At 41.3% G+C, this 22,547-nt stretch overlaps 1 protein-coding gene across 1 annotated transcript in view; it reads right to left on the bottom strand.

Annotated features, from left to right (window-relative positions):
• Positions 1-22,547, bottom strand: part of LOC135092856 (ionotropic receptor 21a-like) — a 158,385-nt gene that overhangs the window by 38,148 nt on the left and 97,690 nt on the right. The window contains exons 4-5 of the mRNA XM_063991603.1: positions 18,384-18,477; positions 15,810-16,052 (exon numbers count right to left, since the gene is read on the bottom strand). Coding sequence (XP_063847673.1) covers positions 15,810-16,052; positions 18,384-18,477 — 337 coding nt within the window. The remainder of the gene's footprint in view (positions 1-15,809; positions 16,053-18,383; positions 18,478-22,547) is intronic.

Raw genomic sequence — 22,547 nt, 5'->3', positions numbered from 1 at the left:
ATAGATAGAGGTATTGAATTAACCGTGCAGCAGTGTTCGCAGTGCCAACAGCTGAGAAATCTTCATCCTGACTCCTCTCTGCATCCGCAGAAACCCTGGTCGAGGTTACATCTGGATTACGCAGGGTCTTTTAAGGGTAAGATGTCCCTCGTCATCGTTGATGTGCATTCCAGTTGGATCAACGTTTATTTTGTACATTCAGCCTCTTCGTCTTCTGCCATTGAAGTTACAAATCCCCTTCGCGTTACAAGGATTTCCTCATACTGTAGTGACAGATAATGGCACCAATTTTTGTAGTGCGAAGTTTGAGGCATTTTTGAGACAAAATGGTACTGTTGGCAAAAAAAACTTCTCCCTATCATCCAGCTTCCAACGGTTTGGCGGAACGGGCCGTGCAACATTTAAAAAATTCCCTAGGAAAAATGACAGGAGGCTCCGTAGAGTCTAAAAACAGGAGTGTCCCCTGCTGAGCTTTTAGTGGGAAGAAAATTAAGAACCTGTTTGGACTTGTTGTATCCAGCCATCCTGGATAGTTCAGAGGAAGCAAAAAATGCAGAAGTATTACCATGATCAAAGAACACGGCCAAGGGGGTTTCAGGTAGGGCATGACGTTTATACTGTTAATTTTTCTTTGGGTAAAAAATGGTTACCAAGCGTAATTGTACAAAACACTGATCCAGTTTTTTTCAATGTGAACTGTTCGATGGACGAATTGTACGACGTCATATCAGCTATGTGAGGAGAAGAAGAAGCCTGGAGAAGGAGGACAATATCGCTAAGTACATGGTATCTCCTCCCTTGGACATCTCGGATACCGCGGTGGGAGACGCGAAGCAAGGTTTGCTACGCTCGAGCTTGATGCCGCCTCTGGAAGCAGCAGGCGATTCGGATCAGTCACGGGATATTCTAGCGACGTCCCTGATTCGACACGGGAGCGGAAAGACACTGAGAGTCAGAGCTGAGTTTTCCGTTACGAGAGCCGTCTGGGGTGGATGAGGCACCACGCAGACGCCGTTCGGAAACGTTACGCAAGGGACCAGACCGTTTGCAGATAATTTGGGATTAATTTTTCTTGTTTTTTTTCACCTTTATATATTTAGTCCATATTTGTTACGTATTTTTTTTTTTTTTTTGTTTCCTTTTGGCTTGGCTTTATACTAGTTTGGTATTGCTTCATAAATTTTAAAGAGGGAGGGGTGTTATAATTGTTAAGGTTTACTGTATCGGTCACTGTTGTTCATACAGGGTTACCGTTTCTGTTACTCGTTCAGTCGAGTCGAATTGAGACTACCTCCAGCATGAGGTCAGTCAAGCTCCAGCCCCTTTAAAGCAAACTACGCTTCAGTAAAGACCTCCCTGCCACAGTTACTTGGACCTTTAAGCTGCAGCCCCTGTATAGCAAACTACACTTCAGTAAAGATCTCCCTGCCACAGTTGCTTGGACTTTTACTCCGCCGTACTGCGGTTATTACAGAGGGCTACCCATGCTAGGAAGGTCGCCAGCGAGGGACCAGACTAAATGGTCTCCGGAGTTAGGCTGCCAGTAAGGTCCAATGTTACTACCTGTCAGAAGGGCCACCATTTGAGTTCGTCCCGTGTTGGATGTTTGGGTGTCTGGGCTGGGATACGTTGTGGAAGAAGGTCTTAGCTCCGTCGGGGACAAACTTTGGAATCATGAGGGGATAATTCTTTAAAACGAATGACCCCAATGGGGACGAAGTATTCCGTCCGCGGCGGCCAGCTCTCGCCTCACTTAAAGTCCGCCTAGGCGGTTGCCCTTGGTCCATGGAGTCTTCCCTTCACACAGTATACTTATGACTATATAAACAAAATTCCTCTGCTCCTCGAGGAGCGGTCGACTAGACCCTCGAGACTTCACCCTCTGGCCGTACTGGTGATGCACGTGCAGGTTGGAGCTTGTACTCCCACTGCTGCTGCTTCTGATGCGGGAAGACCCTGCTGGTCAGCTTTTCAGTCCTGTCTTGACAATCTTTTACTAATCTATGTCTATGCATAATGTTTGGAACCATTACCGATCAAATCAATAATAACACAAGCAAGTCGCTGCCCAGTTGTCAGAACCGGTAGACTGTTGGTGCTCGCTACTGTGATTTAAGGAAGTGTCAACAAGACCTAAATTTCTTGAGGAATTTAGACTTAAGAAGGCCACCCCTGGGTCCCAGCCACCCCTGGCTGATTCTCCTTAAAGGAAAAATTAGTGGCAGCACAAGACTGGGTTGCATTAAAGGATAAATTAGTGGCAGCACAAGACTGGGTTGCATGCGTGGCCATGAACGTTGTAGAGTAAACTCTAAATACAAACCTCTATTCACATACATAATGCTGAAAGTAGTTGTAGTGAAATGCAAAATGAAGAAATATTTAGATGTACGGTAAGGTTAGGCCCGTGTTCTGATACTATTGACGCCATTACCGAGGTGCTTCAAAAGTTAAGATGTGTCATTTACCTACTTTGCCTCATCATGTAGTCGTTGGTAGATGGGGTAATGGCCACAGAATTATAATGGAAAGCCATTAAACCAAGAATTGGTGTGGCTTACATCTCCCTTGTTTCATGGTATATGTTACACCACTATCATAAACATTGTGTCTACAACAGCATTCTGCAACGATTCATTATCATTCAGTTTCTCCTTCGGGCATATCGGCTATTTTCTTATGTATTTCCCTTAAGAAGTCCCAAATGGAGGTTACTCGGCTGCTAATATGGTCGCTGCCAGCAACTTAGTTTCGTTTGCTATAACTCACCTCTGAACCCAGATTACCTAGATCATGATCTAGATCACCCAGATCTAGGTCAAGATGTAAGTAAAACACGGGCCGCGCGACCAAATCAGTGATCTAAAACGAATTACATCAAAATAGAAGACGCCTTTAATTTCTGATATCACTCGATCAAGCAATGCCGTTGATAGCGAGAATTATTATATCCCAATATTTTTCGTGATACTGAAGAACGTGCTCCCAAAGTTCACCACACCCCTACAGCTTACTGGTTTGTGGCATAATATGGGGAGGGTCGAGATAACTTTATTCATACTGTTAAGTATCTAGAAAAAGAGATTGCAGTTCTCACTACAAGTACCACCAAGAAGTATGGTAAGGATGTGTTGATTCCAGCTAAGGATTTATTACATGCCATGATGTTCCTCGATTTATCTACCTTGTCCTTCCGACGGAATCTTTAAAAGCATCAAACCACATTACATGTTTAAATACTCCAGAGGGCGTGTCTAGAATCAGGACATGTATGAATTCTCAGATGATGACGTTCTTTGCTTGTGCCCGGGCAATGTTCAATGGGTATCGAGGATTAGAGAAAATAGCAATATGATCATTCTCACGTTTATATTTTTTATGGTTTTTATCTACCGAGCATGCTAAGATTAGTCCTCTTCCTCTCCCAGTAAAGGTTTATGTTAACTATCCTTCACAATGTTTCTGGTGTTTTGAGTTTGGTCACGGAAGGCAGAATTTGTCCCTGGTGTGGTCATTGTTCTGACCTTGACATATACCCTACTCCTCAGTGTGAGTCTAAACTTTCATGTTTTTATAGCAGGGTAGCTCACGTTCTCGACAATGCAAAATATATCGTTTTGAGCATGACATTCTTCAACTGCCTAATTTTCAATCGATTAGTAATGACAGACGGGTAAATGTATTTAGACAGGAGGTTGGCGGGGCAAAGACATAGCCTCCTCCATCCACTTAATTTCTTCCAACTATACATCTCACCCACCAGTTAATTCCTTCCCCTCAAGTAAGAATGTTTTTTTGGTATTATTATCCGCAACAATTTTTTTGTATTGTCAGATTTTAAACATAAGCTCTGTAATGGATATTTAGCAAAGTCATCATACTCTCCTACTACAAGAATCGTATTGCAGAAGTCCATGCCCTCATTTCCAAAAAAATAAATAAATAAATAAAAAATCTTTCCAAAACATTCAAACCACAACCGAGAAGAATTGCATGATCTAATTCACCTACCTGAACAGGCAGACATATATATATATATATATATATATATATATATATATATATATATATATATATATATATATATATATATATATATATATATATATATATATATATATTTTTTTTTTTTTTTTGTGTGTGTATGTGTAAGAGGGACTTCGGCCAAGAGCAACTAAAATCTAATAAAAAAAAAAAAACCGGGATGCCGATCCCAGAACAGGATCCGAAGCGGTGGTCAAAAACTGAAGGATGAGTGTCTTGAAACCTCCCTCTTGAAGGAGTTCAAGTCATAGGAAGGTGGAAATACAGAAGCAGGCAGGGAGTTTCGGAGTTTACCAGAGAAAAAGATGAACGATTGGGAATACTGGTTAATCCTTGCTTTTGAGAGATGGACAGAGAAAGGGTGATGGAAATACAGAAGCAGGCAGAGAGTTTCAGAGTTTACCAGAGAAACAGATGAACGATTGAGAATACTGGTTAACCCTTGCTTTTGAGATATGGACATAAAAAGGGTAAAAGAAGAAATTCTTGTGCAGCGAGGCCGCGGGAGGAGGGGAGGCATGCAGTCAGCAAAATCAGAAGAGCAGTTAGCATGTAAATAGCGGTACAAGATAGCAAGAGATGCAACATTCCGGCGATGAGAAAGAGGCTGAAGACGGTCATTTAGAGGATAGGAGTTGATGAGACGAAAAGCTTTTGATTCCACCCTGTCTAAAAGAGCGGTATGAGCGGACCCCCTCCCCCCCAAACATGTGAAGAATACTCCATACATGGACGGATAAGGCCCTTGTACAGAGTTGGCAGCTGGGAGGGTGAGAAAAATTGATGGAGACGTCTCAGAACGCTTAACTTCATAGAAGCTGTTTTTAGCTAGAGAAGAGATGTGATATTTCCAGTTCAGATTATAAGAAAAGGACAGACCGATGACGTTCATTGTAGAAGAGGTTACCAGTTGAGTGTCAATGAAGAAGAGGGGATAGTTTTCTGGAAGGTTGTGTCAAGTTGATCGATGGAGAAATTGAGTTTTTGAGGCATTGAACAATAGCAAGTTTACTCTGCCCCAATCAGAAAACTTAGAGACATCATAAATCAGGCGTTCTGTAGCTTCCCTGCGTGAACTGTTTACTTCCTGAAGGGTTGGATGTCTGTGAAAAGACGTGAAAAAGTGCAAGGTGGTATCATCAGCGTAAGAGTGGATAGGGCAAGAAGTTTGGTTTAGAAAATCATTGATGAACAATAGGATGAGAGTGGGTGACAGGACAGAACCCTGAGAAACACCACAGTTAATAGATATGAGAAGAACAGTGACCGTCTACCACAACAGCAATAGAACGGTCAGAAAGGAAAATTGAGATGAAGTTACAGAGAGAGAGAAGGATAGAAGCCGTAGGAGGGTACTTTAGAAATCAAAGCATTGTGCCAGACTCTATCAAAATCTTCTGAATATGTCTAAGACAACAACAAAAGTTTCACCAAAATCTCTAAAAGAGGATAACCAAGACTCAGTAAGAAAAGCCAATAGATCACCAGTAGAGCGGCCTTGACGGAAGCCATACTGGCGATCAGATAGAAGGTTGTGAAGTGAGAGATGTTTATGATAGATAGGCAGGAAGTCAAAGCAATAGAACGGTAGTTTGAGGGATAAGAACGATCACCCTTTTCAGGAACAGGCAAATTTCCTGAAAGAAGGAAAGGTAGATGTTGACAGACAATGTTGAAAGAGTTTGACTAGGCAAGATGCAAACATGGAGGCACAGTTTTGGAGAACAATAGGAGGGACCCCGTCAGGTCCATAAGCCTTCCGAAGGTCTAGGCCAGCAAGGGCATGGAAAACATTATTGTGGAGAATTTTAATAGATAGCATGAAGTAGAGAAGGAGAGGAAGGAACAGGCCTGAATCGTCCTAGGTAGAGTTTTTAGCAAAGGTGCTATCTGGTTGAAATAAAGGAGGGAAAGAAGAAGCTAAGATTGGAGATGTTTTTGTCTAGATGTCGGAAGTCACGAAGTGAGTTTGATCTTGATATTTTTGACATTTCCTATTAATGAAGGATTTTTTTTTTTTTTTTTTTTTTGCCAGTTGGAGAACAGACTTGGCATGGTTTCGGGCAGAAATATAAAGTGCATGAGATTTTGGTGATGGAAGACTCAAGTACCTCTTGTGGGCCATCTCTCTAGCCTGTGTTAAGCCAAGGTTTGGAAGGTTTAGGTCGAAAAAAAAAGAGTGAGGAATGTATGCCTCCATGCCAGACACTATCACCTCTGTTATGCGCTCAGCACACAGACATGGGTCTCTGTCACGGAAGCAGTAGTCATTTCAAGGAAAATCAACAAAATATCTCTTCAGTTAGGGGGACCTGATGTATTTTGTTGATTTTCCATGGAATAACTACTGCTTCCGTGACAGAGACCCAGATCTGTGTGCTGAACACAGGTGATAGTTGTCTGGCATGGAGGTGTACATTCCTCACTCTTTTTCTCGACTTAAACCTTCCAAACCTTAGTTAAACATAGCTAACTAGCAGAGGAAAAACGCCAGAGGCACCTCCGTTTATGGGGATCCTAAGGGTCAGCGCACATTGGTCCGCATCGTACGGACGGCACGCATCGTATTCATCGGATTGTTTTTGGGGTCAGCGCACATTGGTCCGCATCGTACGGACGGCACGCATCGGACGGATCGGATTTTCTGCGCACATTGTCGGCATTGGACCATTCACCACCCGCAGTTGTGAAGCTGAGCTCTCTCTGGAAGGACATACTCCATATTTTTCTAGTGTATAAAGTTGTGAAAATGTTGAACAGTGATAGTGAAGAGGAAGAAATTGTAGTGGTTAGCTGTATGCTGGCAGAAGAAGAACAGAAAGTTAAAAAAAGGAAAACATAGATTCACAACATAAACAGGAAAAGGCTGGAATTTAGAGAAAAATCTAAAAACAGTCAGTGAGTTAATATAACATTATATATTATGTATAAGCAAAGCATAGCTATGCAAACAGAAAAAAAAATAAAATAAATACCGAAGAAGGTTTGCATCCGACCGCGACGGCGCTCTGGCTGCAACTGACGATGAGGTCGCACATTTGCCGGCAAATGCCGTAGAGGCCATCCGCATCGTTCGTACGCATCGGATTGAATGCTCTTTCGGGGATCCTCGTCGGCATTGCCGATGTCCGATGCGTACGACGCGGTCAAATGCGCGCAGACCCATTTGAAATAATGTAAAGAATACTAAAATCCGATGCGTACGATGCGTGCCGTCCGTACGATGCGAACAAGTGTGCGCCTACCTTAAGGGGGGATTGGAGCGAGAGGACAAGATACAAATATGAGATTGTGATCGGACGCAGAAGACAGGATAACAGCATAAGCAGAAGGATAAGAGATTAGGAAAATGTTAAGAATGTCGGACGTATCTCAAAGATGGTTAGGAATACGAGTCGGGTGTTGCACCAATTGCCCTAGGTCGTGGAGGATAGGAAAGTTGAAGGCTAGTTCACCTTGATGGTCAGTGAAGGGAGAGGAAAGCCAAAGCTGGTGGTGAACATTGAAGTTTCCAAGAATGGAGATCTCCGCAAAAAGGGAAGACAGTCAGAATGTTCTCCACTTTGGAAGTTAAGTTGTCAAATAATTTCTTACAACCAGAAGAGTTAGGTGAGAGGTATACAGCACAGATAAATTTAGTTTAAGAGTGAGTCTGTAGTCGCAGCCAGATGGTGGAAACCTCAGAAGATTCAAGATCGTGGGCATGAGAGCCAGTTAAGTCACTGCGCACACAAACGCAACATGCAGCTTTGGATTGAAATTGAAGATAGAGATAGTAGGAGGAAACAGAAAAGGGGCTTCTGTCAGTTGCCTCAGACACCTGTGTTTCAGTAAGGAAAAGATGATGAGGCTTAGTAGAGGAGAAATGGTGTTCTACAGATTGAAAACTAAATCTAAGACCGCGAATGTTGCAGAAGTTAATGAAGAAAAGTTGAGAGGGGTGTCAAGACACTTGGGGTCGATACCAGAATAGCAGTCCGACCTGGGGACATTTGTGGTTCCGTCCCCAGATGGGAACTCCGAGGCTGGTGTAGAGTCGTCATGATTTTGAATTTTGAGTGAAGGGTGAGTGTGTAATTAGGTGCTTGTAGTTTTGTGAAGGAAGAGAATTGTCTTTGGAGGATAGGCTGTGACTGCTTTATATTGCGAAACACAAAGAGGAAACGTTCAGTGAGGTCACAGCTGGGTTTAATAATAAACTCACAGCACCCCATGATCTACTGGGAAGTAATTACATCTTCATGTCTAAATGATGATTACTCCCAATGAGGACTGAAGCACCGGACCAGGGGGATACTGTGATTTTATAATTAACCCAGCTGTGACCTCACTGAACGTTTCCCTTTGTTTCACAACATAATGGGACAGACACAGCCTGTCCTCTTTCCTCACACAAAACTACAAGCACCTAATTACAAATTACACACACATCCTTCACTCAAAATTCAAAACTAATAAGGCGACTCCTGCACTAGCCTCGCAGTCCCCATCTGGTGAGGGGACCACAAATGTCCCCAGGTCGGACTACTCTTCTGCTATCGACCTTAAGTGTCTTGACCTCCCCCTCCACATTTTCTTTATTAATTAATGAGAGATTCGCGGTCTTAGATCTAATTTTCAATCAGTAGAATACCACCTCTCCTTTAGTAAATTTCACATTCTTTTCCTTACTGAAACACAGGTGTCTAAGGCAAACTGACAGTAGCCCCTTTTCTGTTCCTACTTTCTGTATCTTCATTTTAAATCCAAAGCTGGATGTTGCGTCTGTGCACAATGACTTAACCTGCTCTTGTGTCCACACTCTTGAATCTTCCGAGTTTTCCACCATGTGGCTACTACTACAGAGTCACTCTCAAGCTAAATTTATTTGTTATATACCACTAACTTATCTTCTTTAATTATAATAAATAAATTCTTAGATTACTTTAACTTCTAAAGTGGAGCACATTCTGATTCATCCCTTTTGCGAAGATTCTTTTTTTTTTCCTCTCCCTTCATTGACCATCCTGGTGAACTAGCCTTTAACTTTCCTATCCTCCACGATCTAGAGGAACTGGTGCAACACCGTACTCATATTCCTTACCGTCTTGGAGATTCGCTCAACATTATTGACCTTTTCCTAAACTCTAACCCTATGTTGTTACCCTATTCTCTGCGTTGGACTTCTCCGATGACTATCCCATAAATGTATCTTGTCCTATCGTTCCTCAGGGTCCCCCAAAGCAAAGGTACCTCTGACATTTTGCTAATTAGGGAGATCTGTGGAGGTATTATGCTCAGTTTCCTTGGAAAGACCACTTCTTCCGTGCCAAAGACCCGTCTCTGTGTGCTGAACGCATAAGCGTCTGGCATGGAGGAGTACTTTCCTCACTCTTTCTCCCGACCTAAACCTTTCAAACCTTGGTTTAACACAGTCTGTTCTCGTGTTACACATGATAGAGGGGTGGCCCACAAAAGGTACTTGAGCCTTCCATCACCTGAATTCTGTGTGAAGTATATTTCTGCCTAGAATCACGTCTATTCACCAACTAGCCAAAAAATCTTTCATTAATAGAAAGTGTCAAAATCTTTCAAGATCTAATTCCCCTCGTGACTTCTGGCACCTATCCAAAAACATTTCCAATAACTTTGTTTCTTCATATTTCTTTCCTTTATTTCAACCTGATGGCACCACTGCCATCTCGTCTATTTCTAAAGGTGCTCAGACCTTTGCTAAAAACTCTTCCTTTGACGATTCAGGGCTTGTTCCTCCTTTTGCTCCATCCTCTGACTACTTTATGCTACCCATTAAGATCTTTTGCAGTGATGTTTTTCATGCCCTCGCTGGCCTAAACACTCGGAAAGCTTTTAGACCTGATAGGGTCCTTCCTGTTGTTATCCAAAGCTGTGCTTCAGTGCCTGCACCTTGCTTTGTCAAACTTTTTCAACTATCAGCATCTATGTACCTTTCCTTCTTGCTGGAATTGTGCCTACATTCAGCCTGTTAATAAAAAGGGTGACAGCTCTAATCTTTCAAACTACCATCCTATTGTTTTAATTTCATGCATATCATATTTTTAATCTATTCTCAATAGAAAGATTCTTAAACATCTATTACAACCTTCTATCTGATAGCCAATATGGGTTCTGTCGAAGCCGCTCTTCTGGTGATCTTCTGGCTTTCCTTACTGAGTCTTGGTCATCCTCTTTTAGAGATTTTGGTGAAACTTTTGCTGTTGCCTTAGGCATATCAAAAGCTTTTGATAGTCTGGCACAAAACTTTAATTTCAAAACTACCCTCCTATGGCTTCTATCTTTCTCTCTGAAACTTCATCTAGTTTCCTTTCTGACTACTCTTTCTGACGGTCGCTGTTCTCCTAAATCCATTAACAGTGGTGTTCCTCAGGGTTCTGTTCTATCACCCACTCTCTTCCTATTATTCATCATTGATCTTTTAAACGAAAGCTATCTTCCTGTCCATTCCTACGTTGATGATACAATTCTGCCCTTTCCCACGTCTTTTCGTAGACGTCCAACACTTAAGGAAGCCACAGAATCCCTGACTTCGGATCTCTCTAAAATTTCAGACTGGAGCAAACTTAGTATTGTTTAATGCCTCAAAAACTTGATTCCTCTACCTATCAACTGGACACAATCTTCCAGACAACTATCTCCTCTTCTTCATTGATACTTAAGTGTTCCTCTCTTCTATACTTAACATCCTTGGTCTGTCCTTTACTTATAATCTAAACCAGAGACTTCACATCTCATCTCTAGCTGAAACGGCTATGAAGTTATGCGTTCTGAGTTGTCTCTACCAGTTTTTCACCCCCTGCCTCCTCTGTACAAGGGCCTTATCCGTCCATGTTTGGAGTATGTTTTACATGTATTGGGGGGGGGATAGTGTTCTACTCATACCGCTTTTTTTTTTTTTTTAGATAGAGTGGAATCAAAAGCTTTTCGTCTTCTTAACTTCTCTCCTCTAACTGACTGTTTTCAGTCTTTCTCATCCCCGCAGTGTTGCATCTCATGTTATCTTATAAAGCTATTTTCATGTCAATTCGTCTTCTTATCTTCCTAACTGCATGCCTCCCCTCCTCCCACGGCCTCGCTTCACAAACTTTCTCTCATCTTTATTCTGTCCACATCTCTAATGCAACCTCTCAACCACTCATCCATTTCTCTAGTAAAAACTGATGCTTCTTGCCTGCTTCTGTATTTCCACCTTCCTATGACTTAAACTCTGAGGGAGGTTTCAAAACACTTATTTTGTAATCTTCGACTCTGTTCGTGGACCTGCACCTCAGTGGATCTTTTTTTTTTTTTTTTTATTGCTGCTTTGTTGCACTTGGCCTCCTACATAAAAAAAAAATAAATAAATAAATAAATCTTTGCCATCCGAGCCATCAGCTGTTTTCTTTCTCCACTCATCAAAACCTATTCAGAATAGGACAGACACTGTCAAAGACTAAGAAATCTTCCAAAGTATCCTCTCAGTACCACCAAAAAAGTTACCGACGATCTGTTGATGCCCTTGACTCAACAGACTTTCCTCCCAGATAAATTTCTTTGGGAGCATGATATGGCCCTGTGGTGTGACGGTAAAATCAATCAACAGAGGTCTTTTACTTTCTTGGCAACCACTTCTGTATAGTACAGGAATCAGCAGAGTCTGAACCATGGTTTCGTGTTCCCCGCTGGCATCTAGATATGGATGATTGCCAGCTTTTTACTGAACTCGCTTCCCCTCCTCATTCGTTGGCTGATTATGGTAATTCTGACAAGTATTTTATTGATATACTACATTCTGTTGCTCTTTAATACGTCTTTCAGACATCTGGTTGTTTTTTTCCAAATGTATAGTTCCTTGGCAGAACAATGATTGCTTTGGTGCAGTTTGGAAGAAACGTGTTGCCTTCTCTAGTCTTCACCGACCTTGTGGGGATCACCAGGATCACCTTATGGAAAAGCAGTTATGCATCGCCTGTTCAATATAGTTTCCGAAAAATGCGATCTGTCTTTTGTCTTTTGAATCTTCAATTTTGTGAAATATTCGTTAGTAATCAACATAATGTTACGATATTTTCTTTAATTGCAAACGGCACGGATTGGTGCTACGGCATTAAACATAGTCTGTTCAAGTTTGGTCTCCGTGGCCCGGGACTCGAGGTCTATCCAGAACTTGGGATCAGCGCATGCTTGAACAGTATACCAGATGTACGGTTCGAGGCCTTATTTGCGTCCTGCCGTCACGAAGTGACCATCTCCTTCCTGCTATGAATAAGAATTCGGTATATGGTATATTCGGCTCATGGTTTTTTGGGACGGTTTGAATACTCGTATATATTATTTTCGTGTATATTGCCTAAATGAAGCCTGATTTTGGTTCCCAATGGATCACACTCGATAAGGAACGAATTCGCTTGTAAACACTAAACATATATATTTGACTGGTAGATGATATATTCAGCTCTAAGTTTTTTGGGACGGTTTGAACACTCAGATACATTATTTTCGGGTCTAATGCCTTAATAAAGCTTTCTTTTGGTTTCCAGTGGACCATACTTGATAAGGAACAAATTCGCTTGTAAACACTAGACATATCCATTTGACTGGTAGATGATATATATTTGACTCATGGTTTGGGGAAACCTAGCCTAACCAAATCTAACTACACCTAACTCTACCTAACCTAACCTAACGTAAGCTAACTAATGTAAGAACAATAGCAGTTGACACGAAAATAATGTATCTGAGTATTCAGACCTTCCCAAGAGACCATGAGCCTAATATACCATCTACTGAATTCATCCTCAGAGCAACAGTGAGATGCTCACTCCGTGATAGCAGAGCGCAAATGAGGCATCGAACCATACATCTGGCATGCTGTTCACGCATGCGTGAGTTCTGGATAGACAATTGAACATACACCGGCTCCCTATTTATAAAATATTTTCTATATCATAGCTGAACCTCGTTCACTTGAAGAATGCTTGTTGCAAGGAAGTATATGTAGCTTTTCGCTGTGGCTATTAACAGTGTCAGTTTTGTGCTTCCAGATGGAGTTTGTATTTATTTATATGTCAATGACCTGTCAATATCCTTTCCTGGGGCGTGGATGCCGTTGATGGAGATGAAGTTACATTTAGCAATTAATAGGATTCCTTAGTGGGCTGCAACTCACGGATTTCCTTTCTCGTCTTCAAAGACTGTGACCATACACTTTTGCCACCTTCACAGTGTTCACCCCTTACCCAGTCTTACATCTTAATGATAGAAGAACCTTTTGTGTGGAAGAAAGTAGCTTCATGGGACTTGTATTTGATAGCTGCTTGACTTGGGTGCTTCATCTTCGTTATATTAAGATAGCTTGTATGGAGGCATTGTCACTCCTTAGTTTTGGCACATTCCTCTTGAGACGCTGATTAACAGACCCTCCTCCTTTTACACTGAACTCTTATTCTTTTAAAGTTAAAATATGGTTGTGAGGTTTATTCGTCTGGTACTGAGGTACGACTTTGTGTGTTGGAAGCGGTACACCATGCCGGTGTTCGCGTGGCAACTGGTATGTTCCCCTCATCCCCATTTCCTAGCATACCAGTGGATGCCAGGTGTCCTCCCATTGCTTAGCCGCTCCTTATTGTTGAGGTGTTTTATTTCGTGTTCAGCGTCTTCCTGAGTCCGTTTCTTGTGTGTTAGTCTCCCGTGACTCACGTTCTCAACAATGTGTATCTTCTGCATCATTCTTACAACACTCTTCCACACATTTCAACTCCACAGATAGATCAAAGTCAGATATGATATCTTTTCATTCTCTAGAGGCGGTAGCCTTCCAAGTGTTTATATATATATATATATATATATATATATATATATATATATATATATATATATATATATATATATATATATATATATATATATATATATATACATACCGTAGACGTGTTTGCCATTATTCTAGCTTTAATTATTTTACTATTTCTGATTCTCATTATACAATTATAGCGACTGCCGTAGTGTTCTTTCTGCAGTGGAACTATTTAGTCCTTTTTCCCTTCATACTTTTGTTTTATCAGTTCTTCAGTGACTCTATCTTCCCCAGCATAGAGACTACCACGTTGGGTTTTGCAGGGTCCTGGCACATGTGGAATTTTCTGGGAATGAGAAGGCCGATAGGCTGGGTAAAGAGGCAGCAGTTCGGCTTGTTCCTTGCAGTTCCGTTCCATTTGATGAGTTGTAGTCCATAATTAGGGTAGCAGTTATTGCCAATTGGTAGAACAGATGGGAGGCTTTAGTATCCACCAGTAAGTGAAGATAACATCTTGTGTTGTCTGTGTGTGGACATATGTACATGTGCAGGGTTGTCACTTACAGACTGCACAGACCCTTCTCCGGATAGGTAACACGTGTTTCACACATGTCCCAAGAAACACAACCATACCGTGATAATTGCTTGGTCCCTCCTTACACTGCGAAACTTTCCGGTAGAGTGTCCCAGTCTGGTGTACCTGAGGGGGTGATACCTCTTCCTCTGCCGAGGTGAAGATGGGAGTTTCGGTGTGTCTCTCATCTTTTTACATGAGACCTTCATGTTTGTGGAGAAGGCTGGTCGTTTATATAGATTATAACTTTCCTTCTAAGAATTATTAATCTGAATTACTTTATTAGTAATAAATATTAGGCAGACCCTTACCCTTGCAACGGGATAACCGAGAGACAAGTGAGGAAGATATAATGAATAAACCTGGGTCCTGTGCTTGGCTTAGTAGGGTCAGTGTTTTGAGAACACAACGAACAACGCAAGACATCTGGACCAATGGGGTTAGTATTTTGGGAACATAACGAACAACCGCCGGATATCTTGGGTAGTGGGGTTACTCTGGGCACATAATGAACAACGCCAAATATCTGGATCATTGGGGTCAGTATCTTGGGACAACAGCCAGATATCTACTGTAGTGAGGTCAGTGCTCTGGTTACGAAACTAACAAACGCCAGACGTGCTGTTCTGAATCCGTTAGTACCCTCCCCTTCACTTGATTTAATACATTCATATATCAACCCTCAATGTTTCGCTGCTTGATCCAATTTCCTTGTATATACAAGGAAATTGTATATACGCATTTTTTTTTTTTTTTTTTTGGTGATTTTTAATGTTTGTAGCATACGACCGACTTTGTTTTTAATATCAATATTTTAACCTACCATCTTATTTACTTTTAACATTTTGCAGCGGCACCATATGACCACGATGCTGCGGCGCTCCAATTTAAACCAATCCAATCCATCATATCCGTCATTTTTTTTTTTTTTTAACGCTGGTCGCCTTGGGCAAACGATGACAAACAAATTGTTTTCCTCGTATTAGATGATGTTTCCACTACTTGGTTACGTTATGTTTTGCTGGAATGGTGTTTACTGAAGAGACCACCAAAATTCATCATTTGTTAAGACACCTCAAGGTAGAGCAGCTCCCACACCAAGCATGACAGAGAAAGTCTCTGTTGGTAGAATCTACTGAAATGCACCCTAAATTGCCTTACGGTATGTGTTGCTCTACTAAGCACAAAGGGATGGGTTCAAGGAGATAGCTATGCAAAATTGTATGATCCTGAAGTTAGTTTTTGTTTTGATGATACAATAAAAGTAAACAGTTGAAGTTTCTCGGTTAAAGTAAACTTCCGCGTATCTATGGCAGGACAGTAGCCGTAATTGCAGCCTTCCTCTCATTGACAAATATTTGTCGCTCTTTTAATATTAGGTTAATAATTGTATGTACTTACTGTCAGAGTAGAACCCTGGAGATTTTTTATTTTGTCAGGGAAGAGTGGTTGTGTGAATTTTGGAATAGTCGTTGGATGCTTCATTATGAGTCTTGCAGTCTCAGGATAACTCCTTGGTTTAATGTTTAGCTGAAGTGAGTACTTCGGATTAGTGAAGACGGACTTTCGCCAGGTGAAGACGGGAGCAAGAGTGTCCTTCTTGTACAACATATTTGTGAACACTGTGAATTGCCCAGCGTTATTCTGTTTATAAGTAAAAAAAAAAAAAAGGTACAAAAATGTAAATGGTGCATCTTGAAAAAATAAATAAATACATGTATAACATATGCCACGCTGCTATGCACCTTTAGCTTAGGTTGTTCACTAAAGTTAATAAAGTTAATATTACTGTTCTCACGCCCCCCAAGTGCTAACTCTGTACAAGGGCCTTATCCGTCCATGTATGGAGTACGTTTCACATGCATGGGGGGTTCCACTCTTACTGCTCCTCTAGACGGTGGAATCAAAAGCTTTTCATCTCATCAACTCCTCTCCTCTAACTGACTGTCTTCAGCCTGTCTCTCATCGCTGCAATGTTGCATCTTTAGCTGTCTTCTACCGCTATTTTCATGCTAACTGTTCTCCTGATCTTGCTAACTGCATGCCTCCCCTCTTCCCGCAGCCTCGCTGCACAAGACTTTCTCACCCCTATTGTGTCCACCTCTCTAACGCAAGAGTTAACCAGTATTATCAATCGTTCATCCCTTTCTCTGGTAAAATCTGGAACTCCCTGCCTGCTTCTGCATTTCCACCTTCCTATGACTTTAATTCCTTCAAGAGGGAGGTTTCAAAACGATTATCCTTCAATTTTTGACTACCACTTTGGACCCTTTTACAGGACTGGCATGTCAGTGGACTTTTTTTTTTATTGGACTTTTGTTGCTGCCCTAATCTATTGCCCTTTCTACATAAAGAAAAAAAGAGGGAAATCGTGGAAAAGAAGACTGTGGAAACGAGTCTTATCGAGAAACGGTCCAGCACGCGATCATCTAGTCCATTTTCAAAACACAGACAGATACCTACATACTCGTAGGTAGATAGTAGTGTACAAAAAAGCAAAAACCGTTAGGTCGCTGCTAACGAAAAGGTTTTGTCCCGTTAAATGTTTGCCCGTGTTAAACGCGATTCACTTTAATTTTAATTAAAGCAATAGCAGAAAATTACTATAGTTCCGAGCCAGCTGAGATAGGCCTCTCAACAATTTCCAGACTATTACATAAAAAAAAATGCATATTAATGAATGTCATAAATACATATAGATTAATGAAGAATTAAAAGAATAATGAATCAAAATTAGTATAGTACAGTAACAGTCACCCAAAAAAACACGCTGAGCCTCTGTTTACACACACAGTTGATGACCGCTTACTGTTGATATGAATGAGGTTGGCGGAGGTGGCTGCAGTTCTCCCTTCTCACTATATTCGCATCATGTGTATGGCGGGAGCTGCTCCCCACCCTTTCCATTAACGCGGGTTTCCACGGGGCCTTTTTTATTTTTCTTTTCAGCCGGCTAGCTCCAGCCACATGGAAGTGCCGGCACGTTTCAGCCGAAAATATTGACATGGTCAAGAGCGGCCACTAGCCCGTTGGCTCATTGCATCAAAATATAAATAATCAAGATGGAGTCCTCCAACGATGAGATGACTGATGTAGCTATGAATTTTGTGTTTGAAGGAGGGAAAAAAAAAAAAATTGTAGACTTGTCCGCAGCTGGCGAGAAGGAATATAAGCACAAACTCTTGCGAGAGTACACGAAAGCTACACGAGTGTTAGCTTGTTTTGCTTACGATGTAAACAAATCAATTCCGCGTCTATTTTCCAAAATTTTAATAAGTAAATTTAGATGAATACTTTATTTATCGTATATCATGTTAAAATCAATAGTTGTTATTCAGACATTTTCCAAAAGTATTCCTTCTAATTTAAATTTTATTTTAATAGCTGTTGTTTAACCGCGGGAATTCAGCGGCGCCCGGCTCCATTTCGCTCCCGGCTGCACATTCCCGAGCAAAACCAGTTGCGAATTGTCCCGTGTAAACTTGCCTTAAACTCGCATTATTATGTATGGCGGTAGTGGTAGCGATTGCAGTCCGCCCTTTTGACTAAACTGACGTCAATGTGTATGGCGACGGCTGGGCCTGCTGCACCGCTCCCTTTTCATTGAACTCTCATCATTGTGAATGCAGCTACACTCCGCCCTTCTCCCCATTAAATTATCACTGGCAACGGCGATGGAGTGCTCCCTCACCGGACAATGGTGTTACCTTACTCTGCCTTACGAATTTTTCTTTAGTTTCTTGTGACCCATTCCCGCTTTAGGCTTTAAGTTTCCCCCCTTCTTTAGAGAATGGCTTGGAAACAAACTGATCCCCGGCGTTACATGCGATTTGTGTTAGAATATTGCGCGTTAGCGGTGACTTGACTTTATTTATCATGAAAAGAAACGGGTAAATATTTTATTAAGCAGCTAATCACGTGTACCCCAGTATGTTCCATACAAGATATTTTTCTGGCACAAACCAAGCGACGCACCTGAACGATTCCCAGGATATGTTCAGTCTTGCGGCCTTTCTTAGTATTTATGAGGGCATCGATTTCAGATCTGTTGAGACCGACAATCACCAGTCTGGGGAGGAAGGAAAACAATCTTCTTTACATGAACACAACAAACATTATTATGAGGATCTAATAGAATGAATATAAAATCTGTCTTGTTATTGCCTAATTAGTGGTATTTTTGTTGTCATGTCACTTCTAGACATCGTCAAATTTACACCCCACATCACACTACCTGACGTCATGGATCCACCCTTTTCGCCATGCCACCCAAACCACGTCAGCACCCACCACCACATCTCATTACCTGTCACGTCATAGTCCTGCCCTCCTCGTAGCTTATATATACACCTTGAACAGGAAATCTCATCTGGATTTCACTCCAATCAGCTTTAGCTGTTTCTTGCACTTAAATTTTCCCACACAATCATTCGTTGTATCTTAAGTATAAATCGTACCAAAGAGTGTAAGATTTCGGAAGATCCTCTCTCTCTCTCTCTCTCTCTCTCTCTCTCTCTCTCTCTCTCTCTCTCTCTCTCTCTCTCTCTCTCTCTCTCTTTTATTATTGTTAAATAATATTAAATAAATAATTATTATAAATAAATTAATAAAACTTGTAAAATCATTTTACAATATTTATCTGTATTTTTCCCTTTTTTCCCGAACTTTGCTAACTTATTACATGTAATGTCATTTTGATCTGGTCGAATTGTAGACTGTCATAAAGTTTCACTGTTTCACTGAATAATGACCAAATTAAATTCGTCACAGATTTAAAAGCGATCGTGACAGGACTTCCCATTCATTAAATGCAATGTATAGTTTTGTGGTGTCTTAAAGTGATTAGTGTTGAAAATTTAATTCTTTGTTGTTGATACTATTCGTGATACAAGGCCGAGGAAAAGATACGAGAAGAGGATAAAGTGGTCACAGCCAAAGGAAGAGACAAAATGGTTAGAATTCAAGACAAAAGTCATGGAAGGGATGGTCGGCGATGTAAAAGATGTTAATAGGTAGTGGGAGACGAATACGAATATAGTGAAGAGTACAGCCCGGGATGTCTTGGGACAAACATCAGGTAAACCACGCGTGCGCGGCAGAAAAGGTGGTGGAAACAGGACGTGCAAAACAAGCTGAGAGTAAAGGAGGCGAAGCGGAAGTGGAGACAGACAAGTGGACAAAGAAGACCACCTACGATTAAAGAAGATGGCAAGGAAAGAAGTAGCAATGACGAAAGGGGAAGCTTGTGTGAAGGAGGAGGAGCCAGTATAGACCTACAGAAACAATAATTACTCCCAGTGAGGTCTAAAGCATTGGATCAGGGGGTGCTGTGAAACCCATCTCACTCACTGAACGTTTCCCTTTTGTGTCTCACAACCTGCTCTCTAAAGACAACTTTTTTTCCTTCACACAAAACTCCATGCACCTAATTACACACACACATCCCTCACCCAAAAGTCAAAATTATCATGGCGGCTCCTACACTAGCCTCGGAGTCTCCATCTGGGGAGGAGACCATAAATGTCTTGACACCCCCCCCTCGACTTCTTCATTAACTTCTGCAACATTCGCACTCTTAGATTTAATTTTCAATATGTAGAACACAACCTCTTCTCTACTAAACCTCATCTTCTTTTCATCATTGAAACATAGGTGCTTGAGACAACTGACAGTAGCCCCATTTCTGTTCTCTCCTACGTTCTCTATCCTCATTTTCAATCCAAAATTGGATGTTGCGTCGTTCTCCACCATCTGGCTACGACTACAAAGTCACTCTCAAACAAAACTGATCTGTGCTGTATATCTCTCACCTTACTCATCTGACTATTAGAAATTTCTTAACTACTTCCAAAGTGGAGCACATTCTGACTTTCTTCCCTTTTGCGGAGATCTCCATTCTTGGAGACGTTCATGTTCACCATTAGCTTTGGCTTTCCTCTCCCTTCACTGACTATCCTATTGAACAGATGATAGTGTCTGGCATAGAGATGTACATTCCCCACTCTTTCTCGTGCTATACATGATAGACAGGTGGCCCACAAAAGGCACTTTAACCTTCCATCAATCTGAATCTTGTACGCTTAATAGTTCTGGCTGGAATCACAAGTCTGTTCTCCAACTAGCCAAAACTACTCAGTAATAGAAAGTGTCAAAATCTTTCAAGATTTACTCACCTGTTGATTTCTGGCACTAGCCAAAAACACCTCCAATAACTTTGCTTTTTCATCTTTCCCTCCTATATTTCACCCTGATGGCACCACTGCCATCACATATTTTTTCTAAGACTAAACTCTTCGCTCAAACCTTTTTAAAAGCTCTACCTTAAATGATTCAGGGCTTATTCCTCCCTCTTTTCCACCCTCTGACTACTTCATACTACCTATTAAAATCATTCGAAATTATATTCGAAATTATATTTTCCATACCCTCTCTGGCCTAAACCCTTGGAACGCTTATGAACCTGAAGCGTCCCTCCTATTCTTCACCGAAACTGTGCCTCTGTCTCTATCTACCTTTCCTTCTTGCTACAAGTTTGCTTACATTCAGCCTGTTCCTAGAAAGAGTGACCGTTCTAATCCCTCAAACTACCGTCCTATTGGTTTAATTTCCTGCCTATCTAAAGTTTTTTTTTTTAATCTATTCTCAACAGGAAGATTCTTAAACATCTATCACTTCACAACCTTCTATCTGATCGCCAGTATGGGTTCTATCAAGGCCGCCCTACTGGTGATCATCTGGTTTTCCTTACCGAGTCTTGGTCATCTTCTTTTATATATTTTAGTGGAACGTATTGTTGCGTTAGACATATCAAAAGCTTTTGATAGAGCATGGCACAATGCTTTGATTTTCAAACTATCCTCCTACAGCTACTGTCTTTCTCTCTATAACTTCATCTCAAGTTTCCTTTCTGACCACTCTATTGCTGCTGTCGCAGACGGTCACTGTTCTACTAAATCTATTAACAGAGGCGTTCCTCACGATTATGTCCTGTCACCCACTCTCTTCCCTGATATTCATCTATGACCTAAACCAAACTTCTTGTCTTATCCACTCCTACGCTGATGATACCACCCTGCACTTTTCCACGTCTTTTCGTAGATGTACAACCCTTGAGGAAGTAAACAGTTCACACAGGGAAGCCACAGAACTCCTGACTTCTGATCTCTAAAATTTCTGATTGGGGCAGAGCAAACTTAGTATTGGTCAATGCCTCAACATCTCATCTTTAGCTAAAACAGCTTTTATGAAGTTAGACATTGAGTCGTCTTCGACAGTTTTTCTCACCCCACCAACTGCTAACACTCTACAGGGGTCTTATCCGTCTTTGTATGGATTATGGTTCACATGTATGGTGGTGTTCCACTCATAGCGCTCTTTTAGACAGGGTGGAATGAAAAGGATGCAATGTTGCATCCTCTGCTATCTGCTGCCGCTATTTTCATGCTAACTGCTCTTCAGATCTTGCGAACTACATGCCTCACCTACCGCGACCTAGCTGCACAAGACTTTCTTCATTCTCTCATCCATATTATGTTCACCTCTCTAATGCAAGAATTAACGAGTATTCTCAATCATTCATCCCTTTCTCTATTAAACTCTGGATCTCTCTGCCTGCGTCTGTATTTCTACCTTCCTGTGATTTGAACAATTTCAAGACACTTATCCTGTATTTTTGACTAACGCTTTCGACTCTGTTTGGGGATTGGCACCCCCTCCTTTCTTTTTTTTTATTGCCCTTGGCCGGTGCCCCTCCTACATATAGAAAAAAAGTACGAAAAATTGGAAACATCTTAAGAACAGAAGAACATATATTGGCTGGCAAACTGTAGGAACAAGGCAAGAAAGGATATTCAACACGGGGAGTATATAAAAGATGCTGAAGGGCGTATACTAAGTAAAGAGGAAAAAGTGCGCGAAAGGTGGAAGGAGTATTGTGCAGGACTGCTGAGCGAGGAAAATCATCAGGAATACTTTTAAGATGGAACTCCGTGTGTAGGACCGACGAGGCTAGTGGAAATAGGGGAAGTTGAGAGAGTTATGAAGAAAATGAAGAACAAGGCAGTTAGTCTGGCTAATATATATATCCCGTAGAGGCATGAATGGTTTTAGGAAAAGAAGTTGATAGTTTTGTGGGGACTA

The sequence above is a fragment of the Scylla paramamosain genome, chromosome 41, assembly GCF_035594125.1.
Source record: "Scylla paramamosain isolate STU-SP2022 chromosome 41, ASM3559412v1, whole genome shotgun sequence".
In the NCBI taxonomy this organism is placed as follows: domain Eukaryota; kingdom Metazoa; phylum Arthropoda; class Malacostraca; order Decapoda; family Portunidae; genus Scylla; species Scylla paramamosain.
The sequence above is the reverse complement of the archived record's forward strand: the minus strand, read 5'-3'. Positions and strand labels throughout refer to the sequence as shown.